Raw genomic sequence first — 25,464 nt, forward strand, 5'->3', positions numbered from 1 at the left:
TCTGGTAAAATGTTTCCATAAAAGCTTTTTGATATTAAGAGCATGATAAATATGCTATGATTATTTTGTACTATAAAAGGTTTATATAGTATAATCTCGAGATTCATTTATTAACTATATATTTATAAATTATTACTACAGGTCTCTGTATTTGGTGCACACCATACTTACAATTGTGATGTAGAAGGTACATATTGTCCCCATGATAAGTGTGGATACCCAGGTAGCGAGGCCCGTGACTGTAGACAGAGCTAATGTTGGAGCATAGAGGCAGATGCCCATGTAAATGAAAGAAGAGAGAAGAGTACACAGAGTTGCCAGCGTCCTTAGCAGTCGTGACTCAAACCTCAGCTCTATATACTGTAAGAAATATATAGTGTCAGTAGTCTATTTGTGCCCTCACAGGCTCCAAACTGAATGCAAGCAAGCAAGCACCTTCCTCCTTCCCTCTCTAATCCCCACAAGGATTTTTATTTGATCTTTAGAGCAGCCACTCCTGTATTCATGTTATTATTATTATTATTATTATTATTATTATTATTATTATTATTATTATTATTGTAATTGTTGCAAGTGGTATTTTAAATTATGGGTACAAGGAAGCCGTATGCAGAGAGTCAGCTCATATATTTGTGGGACTTATACTCTATTTTTCATCCATGTAATTTGTACACTTGGGGTGGATAAGCTGATAATGTACATTAAGAGAAAATTACTCTACTCGAATCGTTCAGAAAATGACACACAAACATTTCTCAGAATGTATATAAACATTTCCCTGAGTCGACGCCCTCCTATTTTACCACATTTTGTCTAAATATACTTCAAAGAATGTTTATTCCACTACTGCAGAAATCTTTGATGAACGCTACAGAATTATTTCAGTTTTTTTTCTGTATTCATCAACTAAAATGAGCGCGTATAAAAAGTCCAACAAAATATAATCTCCCCAGCAGTTTTGTAACAACAGTGCTGAGGGTAAGTTAGTTCTGAGGTCTTTTTTTTTTTACGGGAATTAGCCCACCTGGGCACAGGTCGAATAAATAAGAGTAAAAATAAATAAAAAATATAAAAACACAATATTATATTAATCTACACCACGAAGACGCCGCAAAAACAGCTTTTTAAAGTGAGACACATTATATGAGTATGGGAACACAGAAGAAGGCAGAGCATTCCACAGTTTGGATGTGTGAGGAAAGAAGGAGGTACTATAACGCGTTATTCTCGTGTGACCGACATCCACAGGGAAACGGTGGGCACCGCGGGCAAGACGTGTGTTATGAGCCCACGGCCTTGCCGGCGGTACACAGGATGTCAAATCTACCGAACAGTGCCCGTTAAAGAACCTGTAAAAGAGAGCGAGTGAATCAACATTGTGGCGAAGAGAAAGGGAAGAGAGATTATCAACTATAGGAGGAGAGTTAATAAGACGAAATGCCTTTGATTCCACCCTATCTAACAGTTGGACAGAAGAAGAGCCACCCCAGATATGAGAGCAGTACTCCAAGTTAGGACGAATGAATCCCTTATATACTTGAAGCAATTGCTCAGGAATGAAGTAACTACGGCATCTGTACAGCATTCCCAGCTTTCGGGAGGCGGCTTTAGAAGTGCTGAGGATGTGTGGCTTCCATGACATACTAGAGGAAATGGCGAGGCCTAGCGTATCCTGAATGTCAAAAATTGTGATAGGCAGAGGCAGGAAAAGAATACTGGGTGTCCACATAGCACAATAACAGTTCTCTCACCGTCAATACCGTCTAGACCTACCAGACGTTAAAGCCCCTGAAGAGATGGAAAGGCAGAGAAACAAAAGAGCTATCACAGAGGAATCCCACCATGAACACCGCCATCTCCTGGTTCACACTCAGACACACTTCTTTAATACCAAGCAAATTAATTTGGGCATTATTCTCATGTTTGAGCTTAAGTCAACCAGTTAGGTACATTATAATATCTTCAGTTATTAGGAACATTTATTGAATGAACATTTAAGAACCACTAAACTACATCACGTGTCGTTCTGTAGCGCTAATAAGGTAAAATTCTTGGGGACTGTCCCCAGTGCCACCCCCCCCCCCTCAGCCACATATATTTTCATATTTGTTTGATGTCAGCTGCCACAGATTTTTTTTTTTTTTAAGATAAAGATCCAAAATTTGATCCGCTCATGTATACAGCAGAGTTGGGGGATGGTGGGCCAGCCTCTGTCGGCCCACCATCTTTGATGATGCGTTTGTGAGTATGTTTTTTCCTCATCCCTTTTAACACAAGAGTTAAAATTTGGTATGTTTATGTAAGTGACGGTATAATCTGGGGTCAGCCCTACTGGTATTTGGTATGTTTATGTTAGTGACGGTGTAATCTGGGGTCAGCCCTACTGGTATTTGGTATGTTTATGTTAACTTTACCTTGTTAAAATTAAACCTGGGCAACACAACTGTAATATGTAAACAAATTAAGAATATTTGTTAGGGTGACCCATCTACTGACCTCGTTAATAGAGACGATTCTCAGGTTGTACAAAATCGGGATTATGACTATGCTGACGAAGAAACAGCCCGGAATAGCGCCCAGGAGAATCATGGCGATCTGAGTACCAAAGAAGTATATCTCCGTGGGATTACCTGGAAAAATTTGGGATTTCAATACTGTGGGTGTTACATCTTGTAGGTGTTAACTGGTGTGGGTGTTACATCTTGTGGGTGTTAACTGGTGAGAGTGTTACATCTTGCGGGTGTTAACTGGTGTGGATGTTACATCTTGTGGGTGTTAACTGGTGTGGGTGTTACATCTTGTGGGTGTTAACTGGTGTGGGTGTTACATCTTGTAGGTCTTAACTGGTGAGTGTTACATCTTGCGGGTGTTAACTGGTGTGGGTGTTACATCTTGTGGGTGTTAACTGGTGTGGGTGTTACATCTTGTAGGTGTTAACTGGTGTGGGTGTTACATCTTGTAGGTGTTAACTGGTGTGGGTGTTACATCTTGTGGGTGTTAACTGGTGTGTGGGTGTTAAGCATCTTGTAGGTCTTAACTGGTGAGTGTTGGCATCTGCGGGTGTTAACTGGTGTGGATGTTACATCTTTGTGGTGTTAACTGGTGCGGGTGTTACATTCAGAGGTGTTAACTGGTGTAGGTGTTACAGCATCTGTGGGTGTTAACTGGTGTGGGTGTTACATCTTGTAGGTGTTAACTGGTATAGGTGTTACATCTTGTGGGTGTTAACTGGTGTGGGTGCTACATCTTGTAGGTGTTAACTGGTGTGGGTGTTACATCTTGTAGGTGTTAACTGGTATAGGTGTTACATCTTGTGGGTGCTAACTGGTGTGGGTGTTACATCTTGTAGGTGTTAACTGGTGTGGGTGTAACATCTTGTAGGTGTTAACTGGTGTAGGTGTTAAATCTTGTGGGTGTTAACTGGTGTGTGGGTAAGCAGACCTTGTAGGTGTTGGGCTGGTGTGGGTGTTACATCACGTGGGTGTTAACTGGTGGGTGTTACATCTAGTGGTGTTAACTTGTGTAAGGTTAGCATCTTGTAGGTGTTAAACTGGTGGGTGTTACATCTTGTGGGAAGTTAACTGGTGTGGGTGTTACTTGTGGGTGCTAACTGGTGTGTGGGTGTTGTCTGTAGGTCTTAACTGGTGAGTGTTACATCTTGCGGGTGTTAACTGGTGTGTGGGTGTTACATCTTGTAGGTGTTAACTGGTGTGGGTGTTACATCTTGTAGGTGTTAACTGGTGTAGGTGTTACATCTTGTGGGTGTTAACTGGTGAGAGTGTTACATCTTGCGGGTGTTAATTGGTGTGGGTGTTACATCTTGTGGGTGTTAACTGGTAAGGGTGTTACATCTTGCGGGTGTTAACTGGTGTGGGTGTTACATCTTGTGGGTGTTAACTGGTGAGAGTGTTACATCTTGCGGGTGTTAACTGGTGTGGGTGTTACATCTTGTAGGTGTTAACTGGTGAGGGTGTTACATCTTGTAGGTGTTAACTGGTGAGGGTGTTACATCTTGTAGGTGTTAACTGGTGTGGGTGTTACATCTTGTGGGTGTTAACTGGTGAGAATGTTACATCTTGCCGGTGTTAACTGGTGTGGGCAGCATCTGTAGGTCTTAATTGGTGAGGGTAAGCATCCTGTAGTTAACTGGTGGGTGTTACATCTTAAAAGTAACTGTGAGTGTTACATCTGTAGGTGTTAACTGGTGTGGGTGTTACATCTTGTAGGTAAAGTAATTGGTGTGGTGTTACATCTGTAGGTGTTTAACTGGGTGGGTGTTACATCTTGTAGGTGTTAACTGGTGTGGGTGTTACATCTTGTAGGTGTTAACTGGTGTGGGTGTTACATCTTGTAGGTGTTAACTGGTGTGGGTGTTACATCTTGTAGGTGTTAGCTGGTGTAAGTGTTAATGGTAGTGCTACCTTCCTATTAATGTTTATGGTAGTGCTACCTTCCTATTAATGTTAATGGTAGTGCCACCTTCCTATTAATGTTAATGGTAGTGCTACCTTCCTATTAATGTTAATGGTAGTGCTACCTTCCTATTAATGTTAATGGTAGTGCTACCTTCCTATTAATGTTAATGGTAGTGCTACCTTCCTATTAATGTTAATGGTAGTGCTACCTTCCTATTAATGTTAATGGTAGTGCTACCTTCCTATTAATGTTAATGGTAGTGCCACCTTCCTATTAATGTTAATGGTAGTGCTACCTTCCTATTAATGTTAATGGTAGTGCCACCTTCCTATTAATGTTAATGGTAGTGCTACCTTCCTATTAATGTTAATGGTAGTCCTACCTTCCTATTAATGGTACATAGTGCAAGAGAGTGTGTGGACGCTCCTAGACATGTTGCGACATATTTACATCAGCCTTTCTTACCTTCAGGCTCGTGCTGTGGCATAACCTATGTTTCTTTGTTGTTGCCGTATGATTGTGTACAGTGACGGTCGAAAATAACAACTCACTCCCTGACTGGGTCCGCTCTGCATGGTAAGTCACGTGGGGTGGAGACGGGAAGCGGTTGACTTGGGGAGAGCCATTTCTGGAGGGATAGGGGTGTGGGAGGGTGGTATTAATGAAAGAAGGAATGGCGTAGTTCCGCGCTGTTCCGTGACAGCCATGCGTTTTTCTCTGGGAACAATGATTGGGCGGGTAATGCGCCAGACTTGAACGCATGCAAACGTATGGGATCCATTGTGAACCCTCAGCCACCCGATCCTGTCAGCGGACCTTGGAGCAGCACATAGTAACGTTCCTTACAGTCGTCAAGTGTCCCCCCATCGTAATCTTCGTACTGTACTTCCTGTTCATTACACTGTCCTAGAATCTGATATATGCCACACTCACTCCATGACCAACACCTGGGTTCAGTGTTTTATCTGCTTCCTTTGCCATATTTTCTAGGGATAGTCGCCTGTTACGTATTGCACAACTCTTAACTTAGCCATGCGGACTCGGGGTCTCCGCTGTCTTCATTCTAAGTCATTCTTTATTTTCGTTCACATTATCCACATAAACCCTCTTAGTTTTTCTTTTTTCAAGAAGCTCCTCAGCCACACCCTGGATAACTCCTATACACCTCTTCATCTCTCCTCTATCCTCCTCCCTGTGTCTTCTCCGCTCATTGATTCCAGAACAGCATAGCGATTATGGCATTCAAGCTCCTCCTTAACTTGGGGGTCTAGCAGTTTTGTCCTGTCATACTTAAGTAACTTTTTCCTATCTCCTTTGCTTTTAATTTTAGCTTGATAGTTGCAACGACCAAATGATGATGACTCCTCACATCTGCACCTTTAAAAGTTCATACATCCTCTAATGATTACACCTCTGTTTACAAATCAAAATGTGATCAATCTGATAGCGATGTTTTCCCTCTGGTGATGTCCATGTACACTTATGAACATCTTTATAATTAGAGCGTTCCACCATTAACCAAGTTATTAGCCCACAAACACTAACCAAAAGTGCACCATTCTCGTTATCTCACCAACCCATGCTGCTTCTTCCCACCAACCCATGCTGCTTCATCCCACCAACCCATGCTGCTTCATAACATGCTCCACCCTATGATTATTATTAAAAGCACCGAGCACTATTTTCACATCTCGATCAGGTATACATGGACTATCCAAGACCTCTTGTAGTTCGTCATAAAATGCATTATTCGACTCATCTAGTACATTGATTTAATTTTTCTGAAAGAAGCCATACTTTTTGCATCTCTGTCGGTTTCAACATTGTTTGTGGCGCCACCTCTTGTAATAAATGTAAATATTCATTACATATTTAAACATTTCACTTGTATTTAATTTACAATAACATAACGGTAGATGTTGGTTTCGTTGGTGTAAGGGGAAAATGGTGTGCGGCATGAATCAGGTTTGTGTAAATGTGGTGACTAGGCAGGTGAGGCAGGTGAGGCAGGTGAGGCAGGAGAGGCAGGTGAGGCAGGTGAGGCAGGAGAGGCAGGAGAGGCAGGTGAGGCAGGTGAGGCAGGATGCAGGAGAGGCAGGAGAGGCAGGAGAGGCAGGTGGGAGGCAGGAGAGGCAGGAGAGGCAGGTGAGGCAGGTGAGGCAGGAGAGGCAGGTGAGGCAGGTGATGCAGGAGAGGCAGGTGAGGCAGGTGATGCAGGAGAGGCAGGGAGAGGCAAGTGAGGCAGGAGAGGCAGGTGAGGCAGCACAAAAGGCTTACCCTGAGGCTGGGGACAGGGAGTAACACATTAATGATTTAAGGACCAGGTTCAGTTTTGGCTTCCAAGCAATAGCTGGTATTATTTATTGACTGACCTAATATAGATATTGCAGATATCCTGCCGCCAAGGAGGGAGAGTGCTACAGGCGCCGCCGGCATGTTCCTGCCCCCCATCAGATATTCCTGCGTGGACACTTTGTTACGGTTCCTAATGGCGCTGATCACCCCAATGCTGATGGACGCCACCAGCATGAGGATGAAGAGCGTGTAGTCCACTGCTGAGAACTTTATCTCTGTGTCCTCCCCAACCGTCGTCGCTGGCTCCTCCGTCGGGTCCATCTCCTGCAGAAACTTAATGTAAGTCGTACAAATGGCATGTCATTAAGTGTTTTGATTTAAAGAGTATATACAGGTACATATATGACAGAGTACTGCCCCCCCATTAATTCAAGAAATTATAATTGTGTAGAACTTAATAATCAATAGAAATTGGGTGGTGTAGCTATCCTTGAGGGCATGGAGTGTTGTTCCACCTCTTACTCCCATTTCTTTGTTATCTAGTATAAAAACACGTCATTACAATCAACATCACTTCATAAAGTTTCTTGAGCTAAATTTTCAGGATGTAAGACCCCTCTGATACCCTGCCCTCAAACGTCACCATTTCGGATCATTACCCCAGAACTTGAGACCATTGTTATGCCATCACTCCTCTTGATCAAGAATTTACCACTAGTCAAATAAGAGATGAGGCTTGATCGTGAAGGCATAAAGAAACAGACCCCTGCCAGCCACTAGTGGTCACAACAACAACCAGGATAAACACTATAATAACTCTAATATTATATCTGCCAGGTTCTTTATAAGCCTCAAATTAACTCATAATGAGGAAGAATCATACACTGCATAATTTCTTATTACAATAAAATTAGGGAACATATTTACAAAGAGAAGTAAATGACCAAACAAAATACAAACAGCCACAGCCTAAACTAACCTAAACCACTTGTCTCCATAGCAACTATACCACACATGGACCACACCCTCTCACCAGCCAGGCTCGTCTGCCCTAGACTTGTTTGGGGGGATTGCTGGCCACTTCGCCTTTAGTCTATTTCGGCCGTTCTTCACCCTCCGGCTTAGCTGGTGTACCAGTGACCCACACAGTGCTGATACCACGTCGGCAATTATCAAATTATTTTACCAAACTAATGCATATTTACCCTAACTAATACACAACATAGGCTGACACACTTAACACATACTTATTATAAATCAATATATAGAACATATTAAACAATTATTACATAAGAACATAAGAATGGAGGAAACTGCAGCAGGCCTATTGACCCATACTGGGCAGTCCCGTTTATACCCAACCCCTATTGCTCATATAAGCATCCAACCTATGTTTGAAGCTATCCAGCGTATTCGAGTTGATGATATTTGGTAACTTGTTCCATTCATCCACTACTCTGTTTCCAAACCAGTGTTTACCTACTTCACGCCGAAATCTAAATTTGTCTAATTTAAAACCATTGTTGCGAGTTCGCTCCTGGTTGGATAGTTTGAGTACCTTTGTAATGTCCCCTTTGTTTAACCCTGACTTCCATTTATACACCTATATCATGTCGACCCTCACTCTACGTCTCTCGAGGGAGTGCAAATTAAGATGCTTTAACCTGTCTCTGTACTCAAGGTTCCTGATGCCCGGGATTAGTAACAAAGTAATATAAAATATAGCCCTACCTACTGAACAAGCAGGGTAAGGTAAGATAATTACCTCTAAATCCAATTTATATTCCGTACCACATACACAATGATCACCCCAGAACTTGAGACCATGATCACCCACAGCTCGCCCTGACACTGCACGTTCTGTCACAAAAGTTAGCATCTCCAGGCGTGTCACCCCTGCGTGACATTGTTCGCCTCATCGTCTAAACGTGAAGAGGCACACTCCTTACGTCCTGTGCTCCATGTTGTTGCTAAACTATTATACTCTTCTTTATTTTGCAGGTCTTAACCTAATGGGAGAAGTTGTTAGTAATAATTAAGGGCTAAAGGTTAATGGTAAAGTAATGTCAAATATACGCCATGCAGATAATACTGCTCTTATCAGATAGTGAAGAGGAATTACAAAAACTGATTAACACATTAGTGGAAAGGGTGAATATATGGTCTGGGAGTTGAAGCTGTAAAGAATAAAGTAATGATTCTTTTCAAATTGGAAATAAATCCCAAAATAAAAATTATGGTAGACAAGAGTGAACTTAACAAGTGGAAAATGTTGTGTGTTTGGAAGTAACTTTAACTGTGATGGTAGATGTATGGAAGAAATAAAAACAGCATTAAATATTCTAAAAGACCTAATAAAAAGGGACATTAACTTCAGTTTAAGAAAATGGGCTTCTGAAAGGCTATATATGGCAAGGACTGTTGTATGGGTCAGAAGCGTGGACACTTTCAGCAAATATCAGAAAGAGGTTAGAGGCCTTTGGAATGTGGTGTTATAGGCGGATGTTAAGAATAAGCTATACTGACAGAAAAACAAATGAAGAACGAAGGTTAGCTAAATAATCCAAGAGAAATATTTGAAATGTACAGAATTATGAAATTGAGATATTTTTTGGAATGTATATATTTTTCTTTAAGGGGATAAGCTGACCCAGATACAGGTCACCGACCCAGATCGGGGCCTGGGAGGGGGGGGGGGTGAAACGTGCAAGAAAAACAAGATCAAGAATCAGAAACGAATTATATAAGAACTTAAGAAAATAAGGAGTCTGCAATAGGCCGGTTGGCCTGTGCATGGCAGCTCCTGTCGAGAGTTACTACCACTCTCTATCATCCATGAATCTATCTAGCCTCCTTTTGAAACTTTCCAGAGTTCCCGCACTTACTACAAAGTTGCTAAGCTTGTTCCACTCGTCCACCACCCTATTTGTGAACCAGTTTCTTCCTATCTCCCTCCTAAACCTAAACTTATCCAACTTGAATCCGTTGCTCCGAGTCCTATACTGCTCGGATATTATAAGAACTTTATCTATATCCCCTTTATTGATTCCTTTCACCCACTTAAATACTTCTATCATATCTCCCTGCACTCTTCGCCTTTCTAGGGAATGCAAGTTAAGTTTCTTTAACCTATCCTGATATGGAAGGTTTCTAAGTCCCGGAATCATTTTTGTCATTCTTCGCTGCACCGACTCTAGTGAATTTATATCCATTCTATAATAGGGGCACCAGAACTGAACCGCATAATCGAGGTGCGGCCTGACTAGCGCAAGATATAGTTGCAATAAGACCTCTGCACTCTTGTTACTTACACTTCTAGATATAGAACCCAATACTCTGTTTGCCTTATTTCGAACATTAACGCACTGTTTTCTAGGCCGTAGGTCCGGGCTTACAAGTACCCCTAGGTCTCTTTCACAAGTCGACTTCTCTAGGTTGATGTTGTTAAGGCTGTATACATTATAAGTATTTGTTCTTCCAATATTAAGTACGCTGCACTTGCTGGTGTTGAATTTCATTTGCCATTTTTCAGACCACCCCTGCAGTTCATTTAGATCCTCCTGTAATGCATTTGCATCCTGCCCTGAATTAATTTGCCGCCCTATTTTGGTGTCATCCGCAAACTTGCTTATGTCACTGCTGATCCCAGTATCTAGATCGTTTATGTAGATTATGAACAAGAGTGGGCCTAGTACTGATCCCTGGGGAACCCCACTGGTTACACGGCCCCACTCAGATTTAACACCATCTATGCTGACCCTCTGCGTTCTATCGGTGAGCCATGATTTTATCCAATTTAAAACTTTCCCCTCGATACCATGAGCCTTAATTTTTCTCAGAAGCCTCTGATGCGGTACTCTGTCAAATGCTTTGCTAAAGTCTAAGTAAATAACATCGTAATTTTCGTCATTATCTACTACCTCGAAGACTTTCCTGAAAAACGTTAGCAGATTTGTTAGACAAGATTTTCCCTTTGTAAACCCATGTTGAGAGTCGTTAGATTAATTTGCTTTTCTCTAGATGCGATCGGATGCTATCTGCTATAATTGATTCAAGAAATTTCCCCACTACTGACGTCAAACTGATCGGCCGGTAATTTGACGCTGATGCTCTGTCTCCCTTTTTGAATATGGGTACTACATTTGCCTGTTTCCACAAGTCTGGCACAACTCCAGTGTCTAATGATTTTGTAAATAAGTGAGGGGTCCGCTAATCTGTTCCCTACACTCTTTCAAGACTCGAGGGAAAATTTCATCCGGCCCTGGGGATTTTGTTTTCTTTAGTTTATTTATCTTCTTAAGAACATCCTCTTTTCTGATAGTGATATTCTTTAATTTCTCTTCTTCCTTTCCCTTAAATATCAGTTCCACCTCTGGAATTTCATCTCAAATTTCTTCTGTGAAAACTGATAAGAAGTAGCTGTTCAATGCTTTGCTTATTTCTACACTGCCATTTATCACTTCTCCCCTCCTTGACTTTAAAGGCCCAACTTTGTCCTTGACCTTTGTCCTATATACCTGGAGAAATTCTTTGGGATTCGCCTTGGATTCTCTTGCTATTTCGATTTCATAGTCTCTCTTTGCTTTCCTTACATTTTTCATAACATTCCTAGATAGTTCATTATACCTATTTCTGAGCTGCTCCTCCCCTCCCTTTAATTTCTTATATATTGCTTTCTTTATTCCTATGTCATGTTTAAGTTTTCTGGTCATCCACCTTGGCTTATTCTTATTTGACCTATGTTGTATTGTCAAAGTAAGAGAAACAATTGAGACCCTGCCATTATGTGTAAATGAGGCAGAAAGTTAGTCAGATCATGGTCATATAATGAGGGATAATAACAGAAATATTAATGGATAAAGTTGAGGGTAGGAGGCCAGGGGAAGGCAGAGACTGAGATGGACGAATAACATTATAAACTGGGCCCCAGAGAGATACAAAACCTTAGAGCAGGCATGGGCAACCTTTCATTACTTACGGGCCACAAATACGGTTTAGGCATTATTCTGCTGGCCAACCCACCAACATTTATATCCTACCTAACCCAAAAGTAATGTTAATATTGTATTAGGAAGGACGGTGAAACGAATTATTGTCACGTCCACCTTATGGTATTTTCAGTTTACAATCACAATCTTTTTTCCCAGTTAGGAAACAAATCCATCATAATATTTTGTAGGTAAAATAAGCAAAACGTTAATGTTTCTTGGCCTTTAACAGAAGATGAGTAAAGCAGTCTGCAAATACATTGATTTTTCCTACAGTCAAAGCATTTTACTTATTTACGACCAAACCTAATCGGACATGAATAACTAGATAGAACAGATAACAGGGGCGGATCCAGGAACATCTAAAGTTATGGATGGGGGAAAATGGGGTGCTGTAAGCCCAGTCCCAAGATTTTTATTTATTTTTTAATCTGACCAATATCACGGGTATTTTGAAGCAATGTGTACTTGGTATAAGGAGATACTCTGAGGTCAATAGTCATTATTTTTAACAATACAAAAACGCTGAGTACAATAATGCATTAAAGAAAAGGATTGGAATTTCCTGATGAAAATGGGGTCCAGATCCCTTGGACAGCCAGGCATGAAGGAGGAGAAATTTATGTTTGACCCGTGTGACCACCGCCTATGACCCCACTTGGACTTACCCAACCTTAGTTAATTCCCAAGTGACCCACTGCCACATAGCAGCTAATCCATCAAACAGACCGCACCCAACGTGGCCCGTAAACTCACACAAGTTAAACTGTTTATAATGTTGATTATTTATACTTATTTCCTTGTTACTGGAGATGTTCGGGGTACTTGGTTCTAACTACAGGAGCGAACATAACACCTGTAGAGTTCTGTAGGTTCTTATTAACGGAAACATACAGGAGAGCGCTCACAAGCGCAGGTAGTCCTTACACTCCTATAGGGTCAACTGACCTCACTCTGACCTCTCAGGCGACATGTGGTAAGTGGTACATTAGCAGCTTCCAGATGTCGCCAGGCACATTTATCTAAGCGTGTGGTGACATGAAACAGGGGCATTGCCACACGCTACTGACTAGAGAAATAATGTGTATATATAGAGTACATGCATGGTATACATAAAACATACATAATATACATACACCTCCCCTCCCCCTATACGCACATAGCAAAGTCTTGAGCGGACCTTTTCCTGTGGATCCGTTCTGAGCGCCGAGGGGCTTAATCACTGGGGGGGGGATATGGGACTCAGCACTGGTGACGGGGTCAGCGGAATGCGTTACAGGGCGGAGGAAGGGGCGGTTTCTCCACCACACCCAACCACTGGGTAACCGCACCTGGTAGTCCCGTGACCAGCCGAGACCCACTTTGCCCCAATGTAGGGAGGTCGGGTCCTGGACATGGACTTGGGTGCGGACACTCAACCTGGGCAGAGGACGGGCGTGGTCGTTGTGGCGGGCGACGACGTCTTGAATACGTTCGGCGGGTCAGCGATCAAAATCCTCTATCCTGGACTGTCACTCCTTGGAGAAGGATTGAGGGTGAGCAGGGACACAAGAACGGAGGGGGCGTCCATACAAGACCTGGGCAGGGGAGCGTCTGGTGTAATTGGGTGTGTTGCGGAGCTCAAGGAGACCCTGGTCGAAGGCCTCGCAGTCAATATTCCCAAAAGGGGCCACTTTGAGGATGAGGTGCTTCAGGGATTTGACAGCAGCCTCAGCGTGGCAGTTGGACTGCCGGTAATGAGGCGGTGACAACACATGCCGGTCTCCCCATCGGTCGAGGAACGCAGCAAAGTCCCGGCTTGTGAATTGGGGCCCTCCGTTGGTTCGCAGGCGCACAGGAAGGCCCACGTACCGGAAGTAGTGGCGGAACTTGCTGATGGTGGCGGCAGACGTCATGTCCTTACCGCACTTGATGACAACCGGCCAACCAGAGAGACGGCCGACGATAACCAGGAAGGACTCTCCTGACACACAGAAGGAGTCGGCCGACACAGACTTGAAGGGACAGGTGGCGTTGTCGTCACTCATGAAGGGTTCCTGTTGCTGGCTGGGTTGTAGTACTTGGCGGGGCTTACATGCCTGGACAGCATTGGAGATGTCGGGGTCGATGCCAGGCCGGAACACAGTCTGTTTAGCACGCCGTTTGGTGGCCTCGGCTCCACGGTGACTGTAGTGGAGGCGAGCTAAGGCGTGGGGACGTTAAGCAGCAGGGACAACTACCAAAGGAGAGGTGTTACTGGCCAGAGGTAGGGTTAGGGCGGCAGCAGGGGAGTTGCTGCTCCCTTCGTGCACCCTGTTGGCGTATTTTACCTCAAGAATCGGTTTTGGGAAGTCCTGGGATTTGATGGCTAACTCTTGGCAATGTCTGTAGGACAGCAAAGGAGTCGGGACACCATTATGCACGTCAATCCATGCTTGACACGAACCTGTTGCCAAAGGCGACATGTGCATAGAGTAAACCTAGAGCTGGGGCCATCTGTGAACCATCTGCCGTGACGCGGAGGTCCTTGGGAGGCGGTCCTAGATCACTTGGAAAGAGCCCCAAGCATTGTAAATGCTCGGGACCGATGACCGTAGCCTCAGCGCCGGAGTCGGGCAGCATCTCGAGACAAGATAACACACTGCCGTGGGTCACGATGACGCTGACGTGCTGGGGAACTTTGGACCTGGGACGCGAGGAGGAGTACACCCTCCTAATATGGGTCGGGCTTTGTCCAGGGTCGTCGTGCATCTGATTTGGCGACTGTGGGCGGCCCTCACTGGTGGAAGGGCTCTGCTCCTTCCACCGACGCTGTCCCTTGGGTGTGTTGGTCGGGCAACACTTGTCATAGTGGCCCAGACGGCCACACACATTCCACTGGACGCGTTTGGCTGGGCACCTTACTGTAAGTGACCAGTGGCCCTTGCGGTCATAACTGTCGCAGGTAGACTCGGCAGCTGGACACACCTGTGTTCCGTGCTGCCTACCACAGCTGTTGCAAAGGGAGCCGGGTGTGGGCGTGGTGGGCATAGGCGTTGGGGCAGACTCCTTGTCTTTCTTGTATTGGGACATAGCCCGTACGGCAGAGGTAGCACACCTGGCAGCCGCATAGGAGCGACATACTGTCAATACATCCTTAAGAGAGGAGAAAGAGTCGAGGGAGGTGAGGCGTTGGACAAGCTCCTCGTCCTTAACACCCATCAGGATCACCTGCTTCAACTGGGTCTCCTCGCACTGCTGGTGATTACCGGGACAAATGTCTATCTCTTCCGCGGCTCTCTTACGTCCTTACATAGAAATCGTCAAAAGTCTCGCCCTACATCTGTCTACAGCTAAACACTTCCCTCCTGCGGAGAGCTTCATTCCGCTGACCTTTGATGTGCCGTTCTAGAAAATCCAGTACCTCCTCTACAGACAACAAAGACGTCGGGGGCACTTGCAACGTATGTTCCAACATATGCTGCGTTCCCAAAGACAGGCACATACGTAGCTGAATGAGTTGTTTAGGCTGTGGCAAGCTCTGGAGATCCACCATTGTAGCATAATCAGTCCACCGTCGCCGCCACTCACGAAAAGTCTGGAAAGTCTCATCAGGCTTCAAGGTGGGTGGGGGTTGGACAAGAACTTTGGTAGAGGGCATTGACGAGGTATCTGAGCCAGTCGGTACCGGAGTAGTGGAAGGGCCAAGGACTTGATTAGCAGTGAGGCTAGATATCAAAGCTGCAAACCGTTCGTTATCTTCCAATCTCCTTTGGTGGTCCTCAGCATGTCTTTTCCCTTCGTCCTGACGCATTTCCTCCCTCATAAGCTTCATCTGAGCAATTATTTCTGAGGACAAGGGTGAGGGTCGAGGGGTGTGGCTGGGAGATGTGTTGGGAGAGGGTGGGGCGTCGCGCTCTGACTGGTCATCCATCTCTGTAGAGCTGTCATCTGTCTGATTCATCCGGGCGCTAGGGACACCTCTGCATGAGGCCCGGGGCATAATTACTTTATCTGTATATTGTATCTCGAATCAATATTGACCAGTCAGCCCGTCGTATCAACCAGATCTGAGACAACAAAATTAATTGAATACACAGATAAGTAACTTATATATATATATATATATATATATATATATATATATATATATATATATATATATATATATATATATATATATATGAAGAAATGACCGCGGTCAGTGTGTTCGTGCGTGGGTTGGTGTGTGTAGGCGCGGTGGAGTGCGGAGGGAGGCGAGGCGGTGGGGGGTGAGCAGTGGGGGGTGAGTTAGGGAATCCTTTAAAACAAGGACACACACTTTAACACTACACACACACGAGGGGCACTTAAAGACACTTCACAGGAAATTGCGGTCACTGCACACTGCTCAAAACTCGTTGGTCATTCAAACGAATTTTTGGGGGAGACAATGGCGACGGATGACGGAGTTGACGGAGGAGGTCTACCGGCCTTGATTTTACACGAACGCACTTATTTCCACTTAATCGATCACTTGATACTCACTGCGCCATGGAGATGTTCGGGGTACTTGGTTCTAACTACAGGAGCGAACATAAACACCTGTAGAGTTCTGTAGGTTCTTATTAACGGAAATATACAGGGTGCGCTTACAAGCGCAGGTAGTCCTTACACTCCTATAGTGTCAACTGACCTCACTCTGACCTCTCAGGCGACATGTGGTAAGTGGTATATTAGCAGCTTCCAGATGTCGCCAGGCACATTTATCTAAGCGTGTGGTGACATGAAACAGGGGCATTGCCACACGCTACTGACTAGAGAAATAATGTGTATATATAGCGTACATACACGGTATACATACAACATACATAATATACATACAGTTACATTGTTGTAGTTACTTAATCTTAGGTGATGAAACAGTAACGAATTGTGTGTGACGATTATTCTTTTAATAAATATTGCTTTACTTACCGTAAGCTGACTGGATCTACGTGAACCTTGGGCCGCATTAAATAGAATTTCTCAATCACTCCAAGGGCCGCCAACAAATACATGGTTCGGGCCACATGGGGCCACCTGGGGGCCGCGGGTTGCCCTGGCCTGCCTTAGAGTGGTGGTAAAATAAGCCCTAGAACGTTTAGAGTAAAAGACTGTGGTTGCCAACCCTCAGATATGAGGACGGTACTCTGAATGATTGAATCTAAGTGACCAATCAACATTGCTCTACAGCTAAGTAAAAATGGCTACTACACAGGAGAAAGCTCTTGTGACGTTTGGTTCGCGGCGCCACAATCAGTGAAAATTGTGAGCACAATGCTCCGGTGGAAAAAATGTGGTTCGATATGCTAAAAATTGCGTCTTCCCAACTGAATGAAATGCAGGCACTGGCAGTCCACTGGCTTCCACGTGAAGGTGTGCCATAGAAACATAAGAAAACAAAGAGTCTGCAATAGGCCGGTTGGCCTATGCATGGCAGCTCTAGAGCTCCTGTCGAGAGTTACTACCACTCTCTATCATCCATGAATCTATCTAGCCTCCTTTTACAACTTTCCAGCGTTCCAGCACTTACTACAAAGTTGCTAAGCTTGTTTCACTCGTCCACCACCCTATTTGTGAACCAGTTCCTTCCTATCTCCCTCCTAAACCTAAACTTATCCAACTTAAATCCGTTGCTCCGAGTCCTATCCTGCTCGGATATTATAAGAACTTTATATATATCCTCTTTATTGATTCCTTTCACCCACTTAAATACTTCTATCATATCTCCCCGCACTCTTCGTCTTTCTAGGGAATGCAAGTTTAGTTTCTTTAACCTATCTTGATATGAGGTTTCTAAGTCCCGGAATCATTTTCGTCATTCTTCGCTGCACCGACAACAGTGAATTGATATCCATTCTATAATAGGGGCACCAGAACTGAACCACATAGTCGAGGTGCGGCCTGACTAGCGCAAGATATAGTTGCAATAAGACCTCTGGACTCTTATTACTTACACTTCTAAATATAAAACCTAATACTCTTTTTGCCTTCTTTCGAACATTAACGCACTGTTTTCTAGGCCGTAGGTCCGGGCTTACAAATACCCATAAGTTTCTTTCACAAGTCGACTTCTCTAGGTTGATGTTGCTAAGGCTGTATACATTGACAGTATTTGTTCTTCCAATATTAAGTACGCTGCACTTGCTGATGTTGATTTTCATTTGCCATTTTTCAGACCACCCCTGCAGTTTATTTAAATCCACCTGTAGTGTATTTGCATCCTGCCCTGAATTAATCTGCCGCCCTATTTTGGTGTCTTCCGCAAACTTGCTTATGTTACTGATGATCCCAGTATCTAGATCGTTTATGTAGATTATGAACAAGAGTGGGCCTAGTACTGACCCTGGGGAACCCCACTGGTTACACAGCCCCACTCAGATTTAACACCTTCTACGCTGACCCTCTGCGTTCTATCGGTGAGCCATGATCTTATCCAATTTAAAACTTTCCCCTCGATACCATGAACCTTAACTTTTCTCAGAAGCCTCTGATGCGGTACTCTGTCGAATACTTTGCTAAAGTCTAAGTAAACAACATCGTAATTTTCGTCATTATCTACTACCTCGAAGACTTTCCTAAAAACCGTCAGCAGATTTGTTAGACAAGATTTTCCCTTTGTAAACCCATGTTGAGAGTCGTAGATTAATTTGCTTCTATCTAAATGCGATCGAATGCTATCTGCTATAATTGATTCAAGAAATTTCCCCACTACTGACGTCAAACTAATCGACCGGTAATTTGACGCTGATGCTCTGTCTCCCTTTATGAATATGGGTACTACATTTGCCCGTTCCCACAAGTCTGGCACAAATCCCGGTCTAATGATTTTGTAAATAAGTTTACGAGGGGTCCGCTAATCTGTTCCCTACACTCTTTCAAGACTCGAGGGAAAATTTCGTCCGGCCCTGGGGATTTTGTCTTCTTTAATTCATTTTTCCTCTTATGAACATCCTCTTTTCTAATAGTGATATTCTTTAATTTCTCGTATTCCTATCCCCTAAATATCAGTTCCACCTCAGGAATTTCCTCACAAATTCCTTCTGTGAAAACTGATAAAAAGTAGCTGTTCAATGCTTTGCTTATTTCTTCACTGCCTTTGTCCTCGACCTTTCTGAGATTCTCGTGCGGACACACAAACAAATAAACAAATAAACAAACAGACAGACAGACAGACTTCTCTGTTTTATATAAAAAGATACGCAAAATAAAAACAAAAAACACAAAGAACCTCACCATCCGACCACTAACTTTGTTGTTCATTAAAGCTTTGAGCAATACAACTTTACGTCTTGGGTTTAACAGCTTGACGTACTATAATGGACGAGTTGTCGGTCGGAATTTTTTCCGTAAGATTGCAGGTCAATGGGTAACTAAAACACTTAAATTCACTATGGTAATGTTATTTTTAAATAAATTTCGCCAGAAAGGGTAAAAAAAAAATAAGAGTTAAAGTAGCTAAGAAACCACGTGACTGCGAAAAGCTCCGTGATTGGTTGTGATCATCACTGGTTGGCTCAAGCAGCTGAGCAGGAGCCTGGAGGCAGCCAGCTGTAGTGTAAGTGTTGTTACCAGCAGAAATACAAGACTTGTGGCCATATACAATGTTGATATACACAGGTATACCTTATTTTGTAGGTTAAAATCAATTACTGCTCCAGTATCATCGTGTGTATTTACTTACTGGCTGCCTAAATGATACAAAGACCGATAACTTCAACATGGAAGTTTTCATCACTGTTCTCTGTTTCATGTCTGGAAAATGTAAGTTTTCGTCACTGATGTTTATATTTAATGTTGTGGAAGGACTAGGGACGACCATGACCAGGGAATGGGCTGAGATGATCAGATGACAGATGTAATTTAACGTGCTTCATAGATGGATGGCGGAGTTCTTGATAATACTCTACAATAATATACACATCTACTTTGGGTAAATTTCTTTCATCTGCCTTGATGAACCCTGGAAGTAGTTGTCCAACCTAAATGCCCTTATCACTATAGAAGAATATGCTAAGTGTAAAGGAGTCGTGTGAATATCAATATCGCTGATGTACAACAACTGATTGTAGTAATTAATAAATAAAAACTGATTTTTATATACAAATGTGTTCATTAAACAACATTACTTCAAACATTGCAGGGCGGATCCAGGCATATCAAAAGGGGGGGGTCCAAGAAGTTGTTGGTGGGGGAACATGGTGAACACGGCGAGACCAGCTGGGGAAAATTGTTTGAAATCTGTCCAATATCATGGTGTACTGAGCACATCTTTGTCATTCCTAAGAACCCATTTTAATTCATATTACGCTACATAATATTCAAATCCACCGTGCTTGTAGAATCTCAGGAGAGACATGTATTTCCCACCTGTTTTACCCTCAGGATCACTGGCAGTAAGTCCCGCCTTCGAACACAGTTGTCACAAAGTTTATTGCACTCTCTACTGGCAAACGCAACCTTGAATTAGTCTGTTTAAATCAACTTTTGTAATTCGCCAGACCTTTGTCAACTGAGGGTCATCTTTGAATGAGTAACAGTTAGTTTGTTTGTGATTATTGTCATTGCGTGAGTAGCGATCACTGGCAACTCAGGGGTATATAAACTCAAGCTGGCCAGGGAGCGCGTCCCCTGACGCTGCCCCGTTTGTCTCCAGATCGAGGGTGGGCTTAATTGAAACCCACCGGTCGCTCGGAGCCGGTGGATACCCAGCAGTGGTCAATAGAGGAGTGATGGCGCTGATTCGGCGTGATTAATCGGCTCTACTCTAATCGTGGGCCGAGGACCCCAAACCCATCTCGGGTCGGAGTGTATCCGACCACAACAGCAGTTGTTAGAGGCGCCAGTGCTATACCCTGGGACAGGCCTTGGAATTATGGTCCACAGTGTGGTTGTATGTGTTTTTTACCAATATGTTTATAAGAAATAAATCAATTAAGACATGTTATGGTTTCACCCTTCTTTACCCTTATCGATCTGGTCAATGGATAACCTAACCCAATGCCTAGTCCACTCTGCCCGCTACCTAACGAGCTACATGCTGTCCAGAGGGGGTCTGGTGGCAGCGACCCTTAGAAGTTAAGATTAGAGTTAAGTTATCCCCTTAGATTTAGTGACCCCAGTCTGCCAGTATAACGGACATTTTGAGGCCATGTGCACTTGATATTTGGGAATATTCCAAAGTCAATAGTAATTACATTTTACTATATAAAAACGCCAGAAGACAATACTGCCTCTGCATTGTGTTGTCTCTTTGCCTTTTATTGGACGGGTTCATGTGTGCTAAAAATATCTAAGTTATACCTCGACATTTGAAAGTTTTCTACAAAGAATTACTAATTAGTTGTAAGAAAACGCGATCGGATACAGATAGTCGGATGAGCGGCAGACCTGGCGATGAGTTTGTTGGAGACTTTAAACTTTTATTGCAAATTATATATACCGCATCACTCTACGAACGTGGCAGAGTATATTTCTTGTGTTTACCCAGAACCGTTAGCTCGTCCATTCTTCTTTGTAACCTAGATTAGGTGAAGCAGATAGGTTTTTGCCACAAGTCATTAAGTACATGTTTATTGTATGTGTCTTTGATCACGCAGGCAATTGAAGGTCCGAATCCGAAATCAGTGATTTACCAGTGTAGGATGCGAACCACACAGACTTAGATGCGTCTTAGTAAACAGATAATAAAATAATAAAACTCTCATGAATGAGTTGTGTGTGGCAGAGAGAGAAAAAAACGTGGATCATCTGAGGCTAAGAAGTATGGATGATAAAATTAATGTATACTAAATTAAATTCACTTGTAGATCATGTTAACACTTACTTATTAGCTTGTTAACACTGATTCAGAGGGAGACGTGATGGCGGCTGAGGTTGAGGATGATCACCGAGAGAGTTGATGGTAAAGTAGAGGGGCTCAGGGTAGAAGTAGTGATGGAATTGGTGTCACGACGCCACTGATCACGGTTGGGTACAATGGAGTCTCTTCTGCCCAGATTTTATGGCGACACACTTACATCTCAAGTGACCTACTCCAAACTGTTGATCATTATGACAGGCTGCGTTATCTTCACCAAACCTACTTTTAATGGTATCTGTACCAGTTTTATTTTTCCATCAGGGTGTAAAATTACTTTTTGTCGGGTGTATCTACAGATCCCCAAATTGTATCCCACTAAATCAAAGGAACTTAAGAGCCTTAATAGACAACCCGGCGATGCTAAACTCTAGCCACCTCCTTATCATGGGGGATTTTAACAATGGCGACATCGACTGGAGAAACGAGTTCACCCTAAATGACGTGAATAACCCTGCTACTCTTTTTGTATAAACTCTGAGAGATAATTTTCTGTTCCAATATGTTAAAGACCCGACACATTACAGAGGGGAGCAAACACCCAAGCCACTTGACCTCATCGTAAGAAACGAGGAGGGTATGGTGACCAAACAGGAACACCTTGCCCCAGTTGGCACCAGTCACCATGTAGTTTTGTCATTCAGATTTAAGTGTTACGTAGTTCAAGATAAAGCCAGGCCAAGGTACAAATATTACAGGAGTAATTACGGCGGGATGAGAGAAGAGATGAAGGGTGTCATGGTTTTGGTTTTCGTGGTGGTGTATGAATGGATTCTATTATATAACGATTATAATATGTTGTGTTTCTTATATTTCTTACCATAGAGTTCGAAACCTTCTCACTGGTACTTACAGGAGATTATGGTGTATCTACGCATAAGTTCACTCCACCACTCGACATTCCATGATTTATACTTGATAAATGATGATTTAATAAATTCCATTAATTTCCAACATCCATCAAAGTTATTGATTATTCTTTGTCATAACTGTGTGTATATTATGTATGGCGACATCTGGAAGCTGCTAATGTACCACTTACCACATGTCGCCTGAGAGGTCAGAGTGAGGTCAGTTGACCCTATAGGAGTGTAAGGACAACCTGCGCTTGTGAGCGCACTCCTATATACTTCCGTTAATAAGAACCTACAGAACTCTACAGGTGCTTATGTTCCCTCCTGTAGTTCGAACCAAGTACCCGGAACACTCTCCATGGCGCAGTGAGTATCAAGTGATCGATAAAATGGAAATAAGTGCGTTCGTATAAAATCAAGAAGGGTAGACCTCCTCCCTCAACTCCGTCATCCGTCGCCATTGTCTCCCCAAAAAATTCATTTGAATGACCAACGAGTTTTGAGCAGTGTGCAGTGACCGCAATTTCCTGTGAAGTGTCTTTAAGAGCCCCTCGTGTGTGTGTAGTGTTAAAGTGTGAGTCCTTGTTTTAAAGGATTTCCTTGGTGGAAGGCTGATATAGTAGGGTGTGTCATAGGAGGGAAGTTCAGCTAAAACTAATGGCCCATCACTTTTTTGGTAGATGTTAGTGTCTATAAACAGAAAATAATTTCAGTTTCAATATTTTGCAACCTTTTGCTAGGTAAATTTTAGCGTGAAATTTATCGAAAATCTAACGTACAGCTGCATTAGTGCATTACAATTAAATAGTGAACATTGCTTTCTGACTTCATTCTTTAACAACCCAACTAACAATATTTTTTTCTGTTTCAGATTCTGATGCATTTATAAGTTGATAATATTTGCGATGGCTGCTTGTGTCGGAGACGAGGAACCAAAAATCCAACCATCTCAGTCACTATCTTGGGTCTGGGAGAGAGCTCCTGAAGTCGGAGTTGCCTACATTGAGAGATGCTTTGAGATACGGTGTTTTAATCAGGCAAATCAGTGAAAAGAACCAAAGAACTTACACAAACAAAGACATTGCCAGTGATATGACCAAAGCTGTCTTGGCACAGTACACTCTGGCTAACGCTCAGTTCAAACCTCCAGTCATAACAAGTCAGAAGAAGATTAGTGAGACTGCTAGCCAGTTGGGAAAAGGCAAGAGATATCTCTCTTGGGAGAGGAAAACTTGCAGTTAAGGACAGCTTTGCCAAGCAACTGGACCAGTTATTTGACATAATTACTTGCAAGTGCCCAATTGTTCTCTGTCCTGAGTTTGGATGCGATCGTGACTGTAAATCCGAGGCCCACATCTCCTGTATTTGCAAGCGTGAACTGAAGATTCCTGTGATCGAACTGGCATTTGTCAAAGCACAGAGAGAGAAGACTGGCAGTATAGGGGCTCTCATGATTTCTAGCCAAGATATTCCGGAGTCCAAGAGACAGGAGGCTGCCACAGAGAGACAGAAGAGGAGAAGAGTTGCCGAGGAAAAAAGACTTGAGAAGGCCCAGGGTGAGGAAAAAAAGGCCGATGATTGGAGTCAAGCTGATTCAGAGTTTAATGACTTCCCCATGGCTGATCCGAGTGCTGACCAGGAGAATGGTGACTTTGTCCCTAACCCAGAAAATAATGTTCCCAAACCTTCCAGGCATAACATTCGAAATAGGAAAGATATCCCGAGCATAGCTCTGGCCAGCATGCGACACGACACTGGTCTCAGAGAAACTGCAGAGATAGCAACAGCTGCCTGGATTGACGGTGGTTTGATAACACCTGATGATGTTCACCTGGTGATAGATCATAACAAAGTAAGGAGAGCTCAGGAGAAACTTGTCAGTAACCTAGAAGAGGAGTTTGATAAGGGGATAAGAGAAAATGGAATCAATTGTTTGTTCTTTGATGGGAGAAGGGATGACACTAAAGTGTTCATGAAAGTTGGAGATTCTGACAAGTTGTTCCTTGCCATGGTGAAGGAGGAACACTACTCCTGCTGCAGTGAACCAGGAGGGAAATATTTGTGGCATTTCACTCCAGAGAAAGATGACATCAGGAAACCAGCTGAGATAGTGGCAGATAACATTGTGAACTGGCTCAGAGAGAGGAACGTAGACCAGACCCTGCAGGCCATTGGAGGGGACAGCACCAACACGAACACAGGGTGGCAAGGGGAGGTCATACAGTGGATAGAGCGGAAGATTGGGAGGAAGCTGGTCTGGATTGTTTGTGACCTCACTGGCAGTTGCCACTCAGACATCTGATCCAGGAGCTGGATGGCAAGACTCTTTCAAACAACAGATGGTCTGGTCCTCTTGGTAAAGATGCTGGACTCTGCCACTGAGTTAGAAATAAATCCGAGCTTTGAAAAAATCACAGTTGGCCCTCCACTCGTTGAGCTTGCACATACTGTCATTGACGACCTGAATACTGACCAGTACTATGGTTACAAGATTTGCAGTGCCATCAAAACTGGGGTCATGCCTGATAGACTTGCTTACCTGCAGATAGGTCCAGTCTCACATTCTAGGTGGCTCACAACGGCTCTCAGGTTCTGCAGAATTTGGGTCGCTCATCATAAACTAAAAGGGAACCAGCTTCACAACCTGAGACTTATTGTCCAATTCATCGTGAGTGTCTACTTGCCAAATTGGTTCAACACCAAGGTCAAGTCATCGTTCTATCGAAGGTCCAAGGGCATGTTCTCTTCCAGCTTGAGCTCCTGAAGTCAGCCAAGGAAGGTTGTTCAGATTGTGGAGCAGCAGACTGAGAGATCTTCCTGGTATGCTCATCCCGGAGCAGTTCTGCAGACAATGCTCTGCAGTAAGGATGAAAAGGAGGAGAGTGGCAATCAAAAGATCTTGGATATGAGACTTATGAGAGGATCTGGGCACTTGACGAATCAGGGTCAGGAAGACTCCTGAAGTCAATCTAGGTGCCAGACTTCTCACTGATCTCATAGATCTGGATAACATCAGGCTGGCAGTGAGCCCCCCTCTTACCTGCAGCCTCACCAATGTTCAAGTCAGAGCTTT

General features: G+C 43.5%; 1 protein-coding gene across 1 annotated transcript in view; it reads right to left on the reverse strand.

The window, feature by feature from the left end:
• Window positions 1-21,656, reverse strand: part of LOC121868935 (sodium-coupled monocarboxylate transporter 2-like) — a gene marked incomplete at its 3' end in the record, with an annotated part of 43,832 nt that extends 22,176 nt beyond the window's left edge. The window contains exons 1-4 of the mRNA XM_042369969.1: window positions 21,505-21,656; window positions 6,789-7,035; window positions 2,497-2,630; window positions 172-360 (exon numbers count right to left, since the gene is read on the reverse strand). Of these exons, the coding sequence (XP_042225903.1) occupies window positions 172-360; window positions 2,497-2,630; window positions 6,789-7,032 (567 nt within the window). The remainder of the gene's footprint in view (window positions 1-171; window positions 361-2,496; window positions 2,631-6,788; window positions 7,036-21,504) is intronic.
• Between the last annotated feature and the right edge of the window lie 3,808 nt (window positions 21,657-25,464).

Source organism: Homarus americanus, unplaced genomic scaffold (genome assembly GCF_018991925.1).
Source record: "Homarus americanus isolate GMGI-L3 unplaced genomic scaffold, GMGI_Hamer_2.0 scaffold50632, whole genome shotgun sequence".
NCBI classification, from domain to species: domain Eukaryota; kingdom Metazoa; phylum Arthropoda; class Malacostraca; order Decapoda; family Nephropidae; genus Homarus; species Homarus americanus.